Source organism: Sorex araneus, chromosome 3 (assembly GCF_027595985.1).
Source record: "Sorex araneus isolate mSorAra2 chromosome 3, mSorAra2.pri, whole genome shotgun sequence".
Lineage (NCBI taxonomy): Eukaryota > Metazoa > Chordata > Mammalia > Eulipotyphla > Soricidae > Sorex > Sorex araneus.
This window is the reverse complement of record NC_073304.1, coordinates 49,379,074-49,397,234: the sequence shown is the minus strand read 5'-3', so window position 1 is coordinate 49,397,234 and position 18,161 is coordinate 49,379,074. Positions and strand designations below refer to the sequence as shown.

General features: G+C 39.6%; 1 protein-coding gene across 3 annotated transcripts in view; it reads right to left on the bottom strand.

The window, feature by feature from the left end:
- SOS2 (SOS Ras/Rho guanine nucleotide exchange factor 2) overlaps positions 1–18,161 on the bottom strand; it is a 114,484-nt gene that overhangs the window by 59,448 nt on the left and 36,875 nt on the right. For all 3 annotated transcript variants that reach the window (XM_055130827.1, XM_055130828.1, XM_055130829.1), the window contains 3 exons: positions 16,901–17,065; positions 3,122–3,328; positions 525–668 (listed from right to left, as the gene is read on the bottom strand). In XM_055130827.1, the coding sequence (XP_054986802.1) occupies positions 525–668; positions 3,122–3,328; positions 16,901–17,065 (516 nt within the window). The remainder of the gene's footprint in view (positions 1–524; positions 669–3,121; positions 3,329–16,900; positions 17,066–18,161) is intronic.

Here is an 18,161-nt window from a genome sequence, read left to right as displayed (position 1 = left end):
TATGCCTTACCCATTGTAGTATTTCCCTGGCTGCTAGGGGGGAAAATGAAAACCGTTTAATCTTTGAAAATTAAAACTGAAATCTATATAAGCTGAATAGCGACCATTTTATTTTCTTTTACTTTATAAGCAACTGCCATTTAAAATTCTTTTTGATATAAATACAATCATATATGCTATTATTATCATCTAAATATAGGCAATGTAATCTTAGCTTACTATTGATTAAATCTTAAGGTTTTTCACTTTCTTGTTTTTTGAGCCACATCCAGTGTTCCTCAGGGTTTACTCCTGGCTCCGTGTTCAGAGATCAGACCTAGCAGTGCTCAGGGGACATATACAATACTGTGGACCAAACCCAGGTGAACCACATGCAAGGCAAGCACCTTACCCAGTAGACTGTCTCTCTGGTCCTTAAGCTTTTCAAATAGCATTCAGCAGTGTCTTTTAATTTTCGAAGAGTATCTTACTACATTTAGTACAGTGTTTAAGATTTCAATGAGAATATGCAGTTGTAAACTTACTTCTGCCAAATCTTCAAAACAGCTACCAGCTAAGGGATGAGGACTACTTTCATCAGTCATTTCAACTGTATCTTCAATCAAACCTAAAAGTTTCACAGTCAATTCATGTATATCTGAAATGTTACTGAAAATCTTTTCAATATCCTGGAAAAAAAAGAAAGGGTAAGATTTGTGAGGTTGAAAGTTTTGTAAAAATATGACTAAATGCAGGGGCCAGAGAATTAAAGTGTTTTGCCTTGCATTCTGCTGACTCTGGTTTTGAATCCTTGGCACTGCCAGGGGCTATGCCTGAGAACATAGCCAGAAATAGTCACTGAGCACCACTGGCTATTACTCCACACCCCCCCAAATTACTAAAATAACTAATGTGTTAGGTTACATCCATACTTGTATACTGGCATATTCCAAGACACATCTTACCCATAAGTGCGTATTTGCATATTCTAAGACACATATTTAAAACCTTAGAAAAACAGGGAAAAGGGGGTGAAAACACACATTTGAATCACACGTGGTTGGTGGGGGTTCTATCCCTCGAACCTCTTATGGTTCCCTGAACTCTGCAAAGTATGATCCCTGAGCGCAGAGCCAGGAGTAAACCCTGAGCACTGGGTGCTAGGTAGGTCCAAAAATCAGCCCCCCACACCCCCAGCAACAGAATAAGAAAATGAAGTATCTTGTACTACCACAAATCAAAAATAAGGAAAATCAAGATTGTGGATTGTTTTGTTTAATAATTATAAAATTTCATATGGGTGTTTCTAAGCAATGCCTTACAGAAAGAATCAAGGCATGTTAAGTATTTTAAAATTAATGACAATCTAAAGAGCTAATCAAAGCTTTATAGCTCTGGTTAATCACAAAAACAGTGATCAGAATGAATATCTGACTTTGTTCTGTCTTCTTTTTTAATCTTTCAATTTATTTTTTATTTAATTAACCATTTACAAAGTTATTGATAGCTGAGTTTTAGGTATATCATGTTCTAGCACCAAATCCCACTACCATTTCAACTTCTCCCTCACTGGCGTTTCCATGTAGTGACTTCACATCTGCCACCTTGACAGCACGTTTTAAGGGTTTGTGGTGGTTGTCAAACCCATCAGTACTCAGAGCTTATTCCTGGTGCTGCACTCAGGAATAACTCCTGATTGGCTCAAGGAACCACATGGGATACCAGGGATCAAACCCAGGTTGACTGTTTGTAAGATAAGTGCCCTACCAACTGTACTATCATACTGGCACAGAAAGATTCTTTCCTATGACCTTTCATATTATGTACTTTCTATAAGATCACATAAGTTATAAAAATTACTTATGAATTAAGACTGATGGGATACAGAAAAGGCAAAGAAAAAAAAAGTTGCCAGTATTTTTTTAATTCTTATACTACTATAAACAACACCCAATTATATTGTTATATATATATAAGTAACACAAGTTCGAATTTTGTAATATACCAAGTCATAACCATTTTTGTGTCAATTCCCTCACCAGTAAGGTAAAGATACAATACTCATCCTTTCTATCTCACAGGCTTGCTACAAAGGCCATGCAAAACAGAGTAACACAAACAAACACTGGATACTTAGGGCAGTATAATATTAGAAACCAACTAAAACACATCAAAACATTCAAATTATTTCTTTTGGGAGAGTGGTCAAAAGGCAAATCATGCCCTAATCTTAGGTAGTAAACAACAGTGTCTTGAGCTTCACTCCAGTTCACTGACGTAATATTTATTAGGGGTAGAAATCAGGAGTAGTAGACAGCATTTAAAATTAAAAAAAATCACACAAGTTATCTGGCTAAGAAAAAGTAAACCTCTATAATGATAGAAAATGACTGTTTTTATTTTATAAGTCTATAAGGGTACAAAAGAAAATCAATTGTTTTTGTTTCTTTTTTTTTTTGCTTTTTGGGTCACACCCGGTGATACACAGGGGTTAACTCCTGGCTCTGCACTCAGGAATAAATCCTGGTGGTGCTCAGGGGACCATGTGGGATGCTGGGAATCAACTAGGGTCGACCACATGCAAGGCAAACACTCTACCCATTGTGCTATTGCTCCAGCCCTTGTTTTTGTTTCTTAAAAGACAGTATTTAGTATCTGTTTATCTGAATTCCTCAGAGTAGATTTTGAAATTAGACATTTAAATTAAAAAACCTCCCTGAACTTCTACTCAACTCATCCCGCTTCTCCCGTTTTCCAACATAGCAGTTTTTCTTAAAAAAAAACAAAAAAACCTTAAAACTTTTATTATTAAAACTGCTCAAAATTTTAATTACTGTAAATTATTTAACAAAAGACAGGAAAAGGCATCTAGATCATGCACTTTTTCAACAAGCTTAAGTGAAAAACTGTAAATCTCATATATTGCAGAGAAAAAATGATTTCATTCCATTATAATCCTCTAATTTTCATTATAAATATACTTATTGCATTAATATAACAATTTGTATTTTAAAGATCCATAACTACTATTTAAAAGGCTGTTTTGTTTTATATATTCATAAAATATACAGTAATTATTATTTTAAGCTGCTATTTGACTTTCAGGATATACAGAAATTTCAAACACCAATATGGTACTTACAGAAGGTTTAAACAGTTCTCTGTCTGAAAGAAAAGCTTCTCGAAACACTTTTATGATCATATTTAGTTCCCGGAGATACTGTCTTTCTTCTGCAATTTCAGTTCTGACAAGGTCATAATAATTTAATTCACCTGAAGAACTAGGTTCATCTTCACAAAGAGAAACCAAACCTATGTCATCATCCTGATCAAACATGTCCATCAAAACCTGAGAAAAATAAATCAGATGTATAAAATGTTTCTTATTTCTATAAAACTAACTTCAACTTATTGGAACCAAACACTGTCAAATACAAAGAGTCGTAATACAGGATAATTTATATAAGAAAATCTAAAATAGGGGCTGGAGTGACAGAACAGCAGGTTGGGAGCTTGCCTGGCAAGTGGCTAAGTCGGGTTAGACCCCAGCACCATATATGGTCTCCTGAGCCCCGTCATGAGTGATCCCTGAGCGCAGAACCAGGAGCCCTGCCAGGTGTAGTGCCAAAATCAACAAAAAAAGAAAGGAAAAGAAAATCTAAAATAAACAAAATATTGTTTTCCACAAAGGTTGGACTATCCAAAATTCCCATCAGCAGTGAATGAGAGTTCCTTTCTTCCCATATCCATTCCAACACTGGTTGATGTTGTTCTTTTTTATATGTGCCAGTCTCTGGTGTGTGAATTATCTCATTCTTGTTTTGACTTGCATCTTCTTGATGATTAGTGATGCAGAGCATTTTTTTCATGTGCCTTTTGGGCATTGGTATTTCTTCTCTGAGGAAACCTGTGATCATCTCATCAACCTATTTTTTGATGGGGTTGGGTGTTTTTTACCTTGTTCTACCAGTGCCTGATGCATCTTTGATATTAACCCCTTATCAGGTGAGTGGTGGGCAAATAATTTCTCCCATTACATAGTCTATCTTTGTATCCCGGTCACTATTTCCTTTGATATGCATAAGCTTCTTAACTTAATGTAGTTCTATTTGTTTATCTTTGCTTCCACTTGCCTGGCCAGTGGTATTTCATCCTTGAAGATATCTTTTAGCTTCAATGTCATGGAGAGTTATGCTTACATTTTCCTTTATGTACCTTATGGACTTAGGTCTGATATCAAGGTCTTTAATCCAATATGATTCAACTTTTGTGCATGGCATCCACTTCATATTTTTATTCTTTTATGAATATTAACTTATTACATACCCAAGGGTCTGTCTCAGGATATTCAATTCTATTCCACTGATCTGGGGAATCTGTCTTTATTTCATTCTATTTTAATTTTTATTCCATGTTTTAATTACTACTGCATTACAGTATGGTTTGAAATTGGAAAAAGTGACACTTCCCATCTTCTTTTTCCCAAGAACTGCTAGCTATTGAAGGAGGGAGGTGCTATTGTTCCATATAAATTTCAGGAGTGTTTGATTTATTTCTTTGGAAAATGTCATGAGTATCCTTATAGGGACTACAATGAATCTGTACAATGCTTTGGGGAGTATTGCCATTTTGATAGTGATCCTACCAATCCATGAGCAGAATGTATTTTCATTTCCTCACATGTTCTTTTATTTTCTGAAATGTTTCATAGTTTTCTTTGTATAGGTCTTTCACTTCTTTTGTAAAGCTGATTCCGAGTTACTTGATTTTTCTGAGCCACAATTTGAATGGTATTTCTTTAATATCTCTCTCTTCTATTTCATTATTTGCATATACAAATGTCATGTGTTGACTCTGTACCTGCCACTTTACTATACAAATCTATTGTTTCTAGAAGTTTTTGGTAGAATCTTGAGGGCTATCTAATTCAAGTATCATGTTATCTGTTAATAGTGAAAGCTTGACTTCTTCCTCTTCTAACTGGATGCCCTTAATATCTTTTACTTGACTAACTACAGTGGCAAGTACTTCCAGTACTATGTTGAAGAAAAGTGGTGAGAGTAAGCAACCTTGTCTTGTGCCTCATCTTAGAAGGAAGGGTTTCAGTTTTACAGCACTGAATATAATGTTTGCTATTAACTTGTGGTAAATAACTTTGACTATGTTGAGGAAAGTTCCTTCAGTTCTCATTTTGTTGAGGTTTTATCATGATTGGTTGTTGATCTGTCAAATGCTTTCTTTGCATCTAATATAATCAAAATTTTTTATTGCTATGATGTCAATTGACTTGTACATGTTAAACCACCCTTGCATACCTGAGATGAATCCCACTGGTATCATAGTGTATGATCTTTTTTTTTTTGCTTTTTTTTTGGGTCACACCCAGCAATGCTCAGGGGTTACTCCTGGCTCTGCACTCAGGAATTACTCCTGGCGGTGCTTGGGGGACCATATGGGATGTCGGGGATCGAACCTGGGTCGGCCGCGTGTAAGGCAAACGCCCTACCTGCTGTGCTATCGCTCCGGCCCCAGTGTATGATCTTTTTTGATGTGTTGTTGAATTCTATTTGCTAGCATTTTATTAAGGAATTTTCCACCTGTGTTCATCAGGGCTATCAGTCTGTAATTCTTTTTATTGTGTGTGTGTATGTGTGTGTGTCTATCTGCTTTTGGCATCAGGGGGATATTTGCTTCATAGAAACTGTTGGGGAGTGTTTCTGTTTCTTCAGTTTCCTGGAAGAACCTGAAAAGACTGACTCTAGGTCTTCCTTAAAGATCTGAAAGAACTCACGAGTGAATCCATCTGGGTCTGGGTTTTTGGTTCTGGATAGACTTCTGATTATCATTTTGATTTCTTCTAAAGTGATGGGTCTGTTCAGATATTCCATACCTTTTTGATTCAGTCTTGGGAGGTTATGGAAGATCCAGTAATTTATCCTTTTCTAGATTCTCTCGTTTTGTGGCATAAAAATTTTCAAAGTAATCTAAGCCTTTGAACTTCTGTGATATCTGTTGTAACATTTTCCCCTTTTATTTCAGATTGGGTTTATTAAGGCTCTCTCTCTTTGAGTCTTGCCAGTGCTTTATCTATTTTTTTTTAACTAATTCTTGGTTTTATCGATCTTTCAGATTTTTTTTTGGAATTCCAACTCATTAATTTCTGCTGTTTTATTTCCTTACTGCCTGCTTCGAATTCTTTTGTTGGTCATTTTCCAGTTTCTTAAATTGTGCAGCGAAGTTATTTATGTAGGCCTTTCTTCCTTCTATTCATCCCTGATGAATGCTTGCATAACTATGAACTTTCCTCTTAACACCGCTTTGTTGTGTCCCACAAGTTCATGTCCTCATTCTTGTTTCCAAGAATCTTTATATTTCCTCTCTGACACACAGGTTGTTCAGTGACAAAGCTGTTTAATTTCCAGGTGTTAAGAGTTGTTCCTCCATTTCTGCTTGTGACTAATGTCTATTTTTAGTGCATCATGGTCTGAAAAGATAGTATGATTTCTAGCCTCTTGACTTTGTGGAGGTTTATTTTGTGTACCAGCATATGGTCTATTTTAGAGAATGTCCCATGTGCACTGGAGAAGGATGTATATAAGGCTTTTGGGGGATGAAAAGCCCTACCCATATGTGTATATATGTATGTGTGTGTGTATATATATATATACACACACATATATACGTATATATATTTATATATATATGAAACCTCCCTCTTACATTTCACCCTTTTAAGCAAGTGTTTCCTTACTGAGCTTAAGTCTAGTTAACCTATTGAGAGACAAAAATTGGTACTGAAGTTCTCAACTACTACTGTGATGTTTTCAACGTCGTTTTTCAAGTCTTAGGTGCATATCCTTTTAGGAGTTAGTTCTTCCTGATGCATATAGCCTTGGTCATTAAGAAATGACCCTCATATTTCTGACAACCTTTTTGAACCTGGAGTCTTTATCATCTGATACTAGGATGGCCTCCCTGGCCTTTTTGTAGGAGTTGTCTGCTTGAGGAATTGTCTTTCAACCTGTTTGCTCTATTCTGCAGGTAGCAGCATACTGGGTTCAATTTTATAATCCATCCTGCCACTATTTGTCTATTAGCTTGTGCATTTATCCCATTTATATCGAGAGATTATTTTCATGGAGTTTTGTGCCATTTTTCTGTAGAAATATAGCATATTTGTGGGATTCATCTTGATTTAAGTAGCCCCTACAGTTCTTCTTGTAAAGATGGCTTCATGTCTACAAAGTTCCTGAGCTATCATTAATTCATACAGTTGTGTATCATTCCTTCAAATCTGAATGAGAGTCTGGCTAGATAAAGTATTACTAGTGAGTCATTCATTTCATTTTTCTTTCTTTTTTTTTAAAAAAAAAAACAAACTGGGGCTGGAGAGATAGCACAGCGGGTAGGGCGTTTGCCTTGCACGCGGCCGACCCGGGTTCAAATCCCAGCATTCCATATGGTCCCCTGAGCACGGCCAGGGGTAATTCCTGAGTGCAGAGCCAGGAGTAACCCCTGTGCATCACTAGGTGTGACCCAAAAAGCAAAAAAAAAAAAAAAAAAAAAAACCTGTATCCTACCATTCCACTACCCAGCCACCACCATGCTCCAGGATGCTCTCTGGACCGTGCGGCCAAGTGGCCGCACAACACACCATAGGACACTTAATACCCATTATTCTCGCACCATATTTGATAGGTTTAAATTTGGTGTGAACCATGGTAACAACTCTAAGGGCGATTGGAGGCCTCCCTAAAAGCCTTCGTCCCTTCTGGAGAGCCCGGCAAGCTACTGAGAGTATCCCACCCACACGTCAGAGCCTAGCAAGCTACCTGTGGCGTATTTGATATACCAACAACAGTAACAACAATTGGCCTCATTCACCTGTCACCGAAAGAGCCTCCAATAAAGCAGCGTTAAGAAAAATGAGCAAGGAGAGGCTGAAAAAAATCTCGGGGACAAACTAGACTGCCAACATGAAGAAAGACTAAAATGATTGTCTGTACTTTCAACGCACGTACGCTGGCATCAGAAGCATCCATCAAGGACCTGATGGTGTAAGCGCAGAAGATCAAGTACAACATCATTTGTCTGACCGAAACAAGGAGACATTAATCACATCCCGCCATTTTTCACACTGGAGAAGAATTGTTCCTCATAACATGTGACAACAGAGGCGTTTGTGGCGTTGGTGTCCTTGTCAACACGAACTTGGCCATGAGCATTGATTCATTAGAATGCCTAACAACCCAAATTGGACGATTACGCTTGAATACATGTGGCTCACTGCCTGCAGTTTCTATCTTCGTCGTCTACGCACCAACTTCCAACTACAATGAAGAAGAAATTGAGAGGTTCTACATGGAACTGGAGATGTTCTATATAGAAGACCACACCTTCTACAAGATCATTGTTGGTGATTTTAATGCCAAGATAGGTCCGAGAAGGTCGCCCGAATAACTCCACATTGGGACACATGGCCTAGAATGGAATGATCGGGTGAGAGACTGTCTGAATTCATCATGTCGACCAAGACCATCCATGGTAATTCAGTTCCAGAAGGCCGAATGTAAACGCTGGATCTGGGAGTCTCCCGGTGGGCAGTTCCACAATGAAACTGACCACATCATATTCAATCGAAGGTTTTGCCTAACCAATGTCGCTGTTGTCCCAAAATTCTAAACGGGATCGAACCACCATGTCCTTCGTGCAAAATTCTACTTCACAGGGCGGGGAGAAAGGTCTTCAAAGTTTAAATTTAAGAAGAGAACTCCCAGAATGACCACCAACTGGGAGCTCTTTAGCACTGTTGCAGCAATGTGGGAAGATGCCATCCTTGACAACATCAACGAGGAATACGATCAACTGGTTCAGAATTTCCATGACTGTGCGAAGAATGCCGAGAGTGAGAAAGCCACAAACAGATGCCTGTCTTCGGAAACTCTCGAGTTCATTCGTCAACGTGGTTTGGCGCTAGCCTCAGGCAACCACAAGCTAACGTCTGAGCTCACAAAGCTATGCAGAGATGCGATAAAGGAAGACCTCAAAGAGAGAAGAGCAGCAATGTTGGCCAGTGCAGCAGAAGCCGGGAAAAGTATGCTCGCCTGTCCTTCACCAACTGCAAGACCAAGATGACTGTCCTCCGACGTCCCGATGGATCTATCACATCTTCCAGAAAGGCAATGGAGAGGATTATTCACGACTTCTACTCGGATCTCTTTGACAGGCATGTCCACCTGCCCATGTACCAAATTCCGCAGGATGGATATGTCGTTCCCAATGTTCTCCCTTCTGAAATCCGACATGCCTTTTCGTTGGTAAAGATGCGTACAGCATCTGGTCAGGACAAGGTCAGACCCGAACACCTGAAGAATCTGCCACAGTACTCATCAATACACTGGCTCGACTCTTCACACGCTACCTGTCTGAATGCAAGGTTCCGTCTCAGAGGAAAACCAGTAGGACCGTTCTGTTGTACAAGAAGGGAGGCATCCATGACATCGGCAACTATCGCCCAATCTGCCTGCTGTCTGTCATCTACAAGTTGTTCACTCGTGTCATCCTGAATAGAATAGGCAGAACACTAGATGAAGGACAACCATACAAGCAAGCCGGGTTCCGAAGGGGATTCAGCACGATAGACCATATCCACACAGTGACCAAACTCACTGAAGTTCAAGATGCCACTCTGTATAATGTTCATCGACTTAAAGAAGGCCTTCGATTCTGTTGAAACTGAGGCGGTCATTGAAGCCCTGGCCAAGCAGGGCGTTCAAACTCAGTATATCAAAATCCTCCGCAAGCTGTATTGTGGATTCACCACCAGGATCTCACCATTCTACAAGGAAGTGATTATTGATGTAAAGAGAGGGGTGCAGCAGGGTGATACCGTTTCACCGAAACTCTTCAGTGCCACCCTTGAGAACATCATGCGATGACTGGAATGGGAAGGAATAGGAGTGAAGATAGACGGTCGGCAATTACACCACCTCCGCTTCGATGATGACATCGTTCTCATAACACCAAACATTAGCCAAGCAGCACAAATGCTGGCCGACTTCGACCATGAGTGTGGAAAGGTCGGATTGCAGCTGAATCTCAACAAGACGGTGCTCATGAAAAACGAACTGGTCCCTGAAACTCCATTTGCTCTCAATGGAACGAACATCTCCGAATGCAGCAGCTATGTGTAACTGGGTCGAGAAATCAACATGAAGAAGGACTTGGTACCAGAACTGCGCAGGAGGAAGAGAGCAGCATGGAATGCCCTTCGAGAGTGTCGAAGAAGTGGTTAAGAGTACGAAGAACCTCCAACTCCAGGCACATTTTTTCGATTCCACTGTTCTTCCTGCACTAACATATGCCTCAGAGACCGAGGCCCTATGGAAACAGGATGAGAACGCTATTCGGGTATCCCAAAGAGGAATCGAAAGAGCTATGCTAGGAGTATCAAGTCTCACTCAAGTGAGAGAAGGAATCCGGAGTTCTGACCTCTGTCGACGGTCAAGAATCAGGGACGCTGTCTCATTTGCCAAGGCATCAAAAATCAGATGGGCCGGTTATGTAATGTGATTCAGAGACAACTGCTGGACTAGAGCTGTTACCGACTGGATTCCACGGGATGTCAGAAGACCTCGTGGCCGCCCACCAACTAGATGGTCAGATTTCTTCGTCAAATTCCTGAATGAACAATTTGAGGCTCTTCCTGTTCCTGGAGCAAGCAGATATCATTGGGCTGCACTAGCACGCAACAGGGACAAATGGAGACATTACTGGCGCCGCTTGAGCAAATCGAAGATCAACGGGACGACAAGTGATACAAGTGATCCTACCATTAACTTTGGGCCTAGAGGATTTTGTTTAGTAAATCTGCTACAAATCTTCAGGATGCTCCTTTGTATGTAATTTCCTTCTTTAATCTTACTGCTTTCTCTATGTTTTTTTGTCTTCTGATTAGAATCACGGTCACAATCACAAAATCCCGTTAATCGTCGAGTTGCTCGAGCGGTCTCAGTAACTTCTACATTTGTCCTATCCCTGAGGTTTTAGAAGCCTCTCTCTTCTCAGCCTTCCCAACGATGCCGCATTGGAGGCTCTTTCAGGGTCAGGGGAATGAGTTTCAGCTGGTTACTGGCTTTCGCATATAGATACACCATGGGAAGCTTGCGAGGCTGTCCCATGTCAGATTAGAATGTGTCTGCAAATACTTTTATTTGGTTCTATTTTATTTAAGGTTTATGGGTCACACCTGGCAATGCTTAGGCTTACTCCTGGCTCTAAGCTCGGCAATCACTCATGGAAGTGCTCGGGAGAGTATGTGAGGAGCCAAGGATCAAACCTTGGTCAGCTGTGTGCAAGGCAAATGCCCTATCCACTGTATCCCTCCAGCTCCTGTTTGGGTCTCTTTTAGTTGGTACCCTTCGGGTCTCCAGAACCTGGGTGCATGTGCTCTCCAGCTCTGAGAATTCAGCAATGATATCTCTATTGTTTCTTCATCAGGGCTGCCTTCCTGGCTCTTTGGAACTCAGATGATTCTTAAATTGTTCCTCTTGAGTTTACCACAAAATTCCCCTGAATGCTGTTCATTTATCTTGAGGCTTTTTCCCACCTTCTGCTTTCTTGTCTTTGAGATCACAGATTCTGTCCTTATCTGCTGTTATTCTGCTGTTAAGGCTTTCCAGTGAGTTTTTCATTTCTCCTACCAAGTTCTGCAGTTCTGTCATTTCTGTTTGTAGTTTTCTCTTTGCTGCTTTCAGATCCTCTTGTGTTTTATCTGGGTTCCACTGTTTCTCCATGTTAAGCATCTTAAGAAATTTTACTCTTAAGTTCTTTTCAGAGAGATTATATAGATGGCTATTACTGATTGAGTCTTCAGGACTACAATCTTTGTGCACTACCCATAGTGGGGTTCTACACTGCTTTACCATGGTTCCCTTTGTAATTTGGAGATGTGTGTTTTCCATTTCACTGTCAGTGTTGTTGTTAAGTGTCACGCATCCCCCCCACCCCCAACTGCCAGGAAAGTCTCTGGAGAAGCTCTATGGAGGGAAGGAGATTATCTTGCATTAGTGGCTGCCTGCTTTGGGAAACTGAATCTGACTTCTGACTTCTGGGCAGGACTAGGTTCTGAGACATATCTGCTTCATGTTTGGTGGGCCTCTTTGGTCAGTGAAATCTTTTCAAATGTGTTTTGGCCATTTTTTTTGTTTTCTTTGGTAAAATTTCTGTTTTGATACTCGGTTCTTTTGGAGGGTCTCCTCAACGGTTCTCAGGGATCAAGGGAACCATTATCCCAATACTATTAGGACCAATAGAGTAGTTCTGATGGTTCAGTGCTAGTGACTAGTGATCCATTGCTGCAATGGTCCAGCAATACTAGGAGGCTTCAGGACTATAGCTTGGAGGGCCATTTGGTAGTGGTGACTGCATCTGGGGCCTCAAGTATGCAAGGCATGCACTCCATCTCTTGAAAATATTTCTGTGGTCCCTCTGACCATTTTTTAATCAGTTTATATATTGCTTATATATTATTATAGTTTATATATTGTTGAATTACAATTTTATTTTATTTTTATTTATTTTTTTGCTTTTTGGGTCACACCCAGCACTGCACAGGGGTTAATCCTGGAGGTGTTCAGGGGACCATATGGGATGCTGGGAATGGAACCCGGGTCGGCCACGTGCAAGGCAAACTCCCTACCCTCTGAGGTATCTGGAGCTCTCTCTCCAGCCCCTGAATTACAATTTTAGATGTTAAACTTTTGTCTGATATGATTCATATAATACTGTCTTTCCTTTTCATACATCTTCCATTCACTACTTTTCATTTTTAGAAAAATTGAAACTACAGTAAATTACTCTTCTGTGCTCTGTATCACCTTAAGTTGCCAAAATAGTTTAGTATGTCATACAAACAAAACATCTGCTCAAATAACCACAATATGATAATCCACTGGCACGTTTATATCAATTAATCATCAGTTTTGCCATCTGTCCCAAAGATGTTCTTTATAGAAAAATGATCCAATTCAGAATCATGTGTTGTATTTAGTTGTCAAGTAATGTTTTCCTCCTTTGGTTTGAAATAGCTCCTCATCATTTGCTTAAATTTTTATGATTATGATATTTTTGGGGATTATACCAATAATTGTTAAAAATGTCCTTCATTTTATTTTTGTTTTTCTCTTGATTTGATTCAGAATATAGATTTCTAACATGAATATCAAATGAGCAATGTTATGTTCCTTTCATTATATTTTCTCACATGTAACACAATCACAATGTTATCATTTCAGGTGATGTTCATTTTGATCATTGGAGTAACTGAATCAAGGGCTGTCCATATTGTGCCTCTACAGTAGTATCATTTAATTTTTCTCCTTTTAACTCTATTCAAATGCATAGTCATTGTTATAGTAGAACAAGAAATCATTGTCTACTATTAGTCATACATAAAATATAGTACATACATATACAGTATGATTTTGTTTGGGGCCACAGTTAGTGATGCTCAGGGCTTCCTTTAGGCTCTGTGCTTAAGAACTACTCTGGGTGGTGTTCAGGGGACTATATGTGGTGTGGGGATCAAATCTGGGTTAAATTGCTTGCAAATCAGGATTAGATGTAGCTGCTTCAACATCACTCCAGCCCCACAATATCATTTTTTAGTCACACATTATTAAAATCTTTTATGTGTTACATTTTATATATAAGGAATCCACTTTCTTTTTTTAAATTTAATTCTATTTTTATAAAGTAGTTCACAACATTTGATTACATTTGACTACCAATCCCACCACCATTACACCTTCCCACCAACATATTTTGGGAGTTTCCATCCTGAACTCCAACACCAGTCCTAAAGCAGAACCAAAATAATTTATTTTGTATTGTTAGTTATGAAAAACCACTGAAAAGGATTCAAAGAAGTTTCCTTATAGGAGTGTGAAGATTGTTGTATTTCACCCAGGGGCTTACATTAAGCCCTTCTACAAGAGATTACAAACATGTTGTTAAAGGCTGAGCCTTATGTGCTTAAATATATATATGTATATATATATATATGTACATACACACATATATGCATATATCTGCAGAACTGTATTTCCCTCTAAAATTGGTTGCCTTTTACTTTAACTTCATCAAATGTAGTGCACTACTCTTAGAACATTAGTGGTGTGAGGTATGATATGTCTGGAGGTTCTGGAGATTTTCAGTTGCCGAGGCTGGGTCCTTGGGGTGGGAAGGGGAACCCATCTCCCCACCCCCCCGCCCCCCGGGTTGCCCCAAATGAAACAGCCTGGTGCAGGTCTGGTGGCATGGCTATGGCGATTCGTTTTTGTGCTCTCTTCTGAGAGATTTACAATGAGTCTCTGAATCATAGCTGTTAATAGCACCAGCACCAAACACCAGCCAGAGGTGGCTTGTGGGCCTCACTGCCAAGTTGCTGGAAATAGGGGGAGATGGAGGAAGGTAATCCATTCCCATTTCCTCTGAACCTGGAATTTTCAGTCACAAGTCTGAACCCATACCTGGGTTTTCTGCGGAGGAATCCCACTTTCAAAGTAATAACTTGCCTGTAATCACAGGTGAAACAAGTTGGATTTTATTTTATTCAACTTTTTTTTGGAGGGGGCCACACCTCAGTGGTGCTCAGGGCTTACTGTGGGCTCCACATTCGGGGATTACTTCTGGTAAGGCTTATGGATCCATACAGGGTGCCAGGGATCAAACCTGGGTCAGTTGCATGCAAGGTAACTCCTTTGCCTGCTTTACTATCTCTCCAGCTCCACTGAGATTTTAGCCTAGATTAAGTGCAAAGGTATGCTCCTTTTTACTATTATATATGTATTACATGTATATACATGCATATTATTCACATAGTTCACATATATGCTTACACATACATATTTGACAATAGGATAAATCTAATAGTGAAATACAAATATATTTATATATGCATGGAATTGTAAATATATATTTCATGTAAATATACTTATATTTCATGAACTGTCACTGTCACTGTCACCCCGTTGCTCATCGATTTGCTTGAGCGGGCACCAGTAGCGTCTCCATTGTGAAACTTGTTGGACTGTTTTTGGCATATCGAAGACTCCACGGGTAGCTTGCCAGGCTCTGCTGTGTGGGCGAGATATTCTCGGTAGATTGCCGGGCTCTCCGAGAGGGGCGGAGGAATCGAACCTGGGTCGGCTGCATGCAAGGCAAACGCCCTACCTGCTGTGCTATTTCACTATTAGATTTATTTTATTGTCAGAAGTATATACATATGTTTGGAGAAGGGGGTTTGTTCCATATCCTACAGTTTTCAGGTGGTAACTGCTAGTTCAGGAGTCACTCTTGGCAGTACTGAGGATCAGTCATAGGCAAGACAATCACCTTAACTCAGGGTGAGGAGAGATGCTTAAAGGTATGGAGTAAATACTTTGCATACAGGATACTTGGGCTCAATCCCTGGCATGGTACAGACCTTTAAGCACTACTGGGGATTGTGCACTGAGCCAGGAACAATTTCTGAGCACCACCAGATAATGGTGTAGCCCTAAAACCAAAAAAGGATTTAGAGGTCCAAACCAGGCCACATAAATTCCGTTTCTAAGGGTAAGGCACAGGAATCAGTATTATTTAAAAGCTTTCTGGAGATAGCACAGCGGGTAGGGCGTTTGCCTTGCACGCGGCTGACCCGGGTTCGATCCCCGGCATCCCATATGGTCCCCCAAGCACTGCCAGGAGTAATTCCTGAGTGCAAAGCCAGGAGTAACCCCTGAGCATCGCTGGGTGTGACCCAAAAAGTAAAATAAAATAAAATAAAATAAAATAAAAAATAAAAGCTTTCTGGTAATTCTGATATTCAGTAAAAGTAAAAACCAATGACACATACCACATCTTGGAGTTTTTGATAGATAACTTTTTCTTGGATAGATTTTTTTTTACTGAATCACTGTGAGACAGACCCTTACAAAGCTGTTCATGATAGAGTCATATACCTTTGTCTCCCTTATATCCTATGAAGTGTTCCTGGCCTCCGCTTAACCAAAGTTAATCTCTACTTTTGGCTGTATAATAATAACACCATGTTGCAACTGCCTGTTACAATATTTTTTATTTCCCATTAAATCATTTCTAATTTAGGAACCTGTCTTATTTAGTGTTGTATATTGAATATTCAGGAGAGTGAGTAACACATTAACAAGTAAATACTGACTTAAAAGGTAAGCAAAAAAGAAAATAGAAGGAGAAGAAAAAAAAAGACTCAGTTTCTTCCCTCAGTAACTTGTAGCCAGGAAGAAAGAAACAAGAATTATCAGAGGGGAGGCTGGAGTGATAGAACAGCGGGTAGGGGGTTGGCCTTGCACACAGCCAACACTGGTTAGATTCTCAGTATCCCATATGGTCCCCCGAGCACCACCAGGAGTTAATTCCTGAGTGCATGAGCCAGGAGTAACCCCTGTGCATCACCAGGTGTGACCCCCCCCAAAAAAAAGGAAAAAAAAGAATTATCAGAGGAAGTAACTTTGATATATTAGTTATTTCATTCTACCTATGCCCCATTAAACAATACTGTAAAACCAAGGTACGTTTTTTTAAAACCCTTGTATTTAAAAATAACTGATATATTGTATATATTCTCTTTATAAAAATACAAAAATCAAACTACTTTTCTTATGTTTTGAGACTTTGGATGCTTTTACCCACATGTAATGGATCCTTGATAGAAAAATTAGATTCTTATGTCTTATATTTTAAAATCTGGATATATAGTAATTGACAAAGTCAGTAGATATTTCTATTTTCCAGTACCAGTTATGATAAGTCATTTTATATTTAAAATTATGACACAGGTAGAAGTAGCAAATAGTCACTTTAAAATGCAAATAAATTTTAAATAGCTTCTGAAACTTACCTTATCTGCACACATTGACACTTTAATGTCCTGCTGAGATATTTCATAATGTCGGATGTTAAAAACATAATTACCAGCCAGTTTCAAAATGTCAGCTGAGATATACTCCAGTACAGCTACAATGTACAAGGCTACAGGGTAGTCCACTCTGTACCCTAAAATGTCCTATAAAAAAAATTAACAATTTACTTTTGAATAATAGACATCAGTTAAAATGCTTCAAATTTTTATTTAACAAACTTGCTTATAATGAACTTTCTATACACCAAAGGTCTAAACTAATATCACAGGATATATAATAAACCATTGGTCACAGCATTAAGGTTTCTTTTGCTGTTGGACTCCCTTTCCTTTTGGGGGGCCAGGATGGAGTGGAATTGGGGAACTCCCAAGCAGTGATCAAAAGGCCCAGATATTCTCTTACCAATTCTTGAACTGAAGTGGATCTTCAGCTCAATGGCTGTGGTGGTGGTGGTGGTACTGCTGCAAGAAACTGTCCAGGCTACCTATCTAGTGCTATCCAGGGGAATCTAGGGTCAGACCCAACAATGCTAAGGGAGCCATATGATGCCAGGGATACAACTGGCATCAACTGCATGCAGGGTATGCATATTTAACCCTGTATTCTGTATCTATCCCCTGCTTGGTTTTGTCTTAATATGAGTCACAGCAAGCGGGGTACTGCTCTTGGCAACATGAGGCCACTGTCATGTTGGGGAGGGAAAGGAAAGGAATGTGAGCACAGGTACACAAGATGACACCCAATGGTGCTCATATTTCTACACAGACCTGGGTCTGGAATTGAACTCAGGGTCTTGCACATTCCAGGTTCCGCTCTTTTGAGCCATACCCCCAGCTCCTCAAGGTTTTTAAAAGCTTTGATGGAGAGGGGGACGTAGGGAGCTACACCTGGCGTGCTCAGGGCTTACTCCAGGTTCTACAGAGGGATCCCTCCTGGTGGGCTTAAGGGACCATATGAGGTGTCAGGGATATATAACCTGGGTTGCCCTTGTGCAAGGCAAACATCTTACTGTACTCTCTCTGGCCCCCTTTGTTTTAAGCAATATATAACAAATACATCTTTAGTACCAAACAAAAAGAGGTAGTTCTAATATACCAATCTCGTATTCAAACACGTTATTTAAAATATACAAGTTTCTACTCTCTTTAAGGACCTTGTTTCGACCAGTATCTCAAATTACAACATTTTCTTTTCTGAAGAGGTCTAATGTACATAAGAAGAAATGGTTTTAAAAATTAC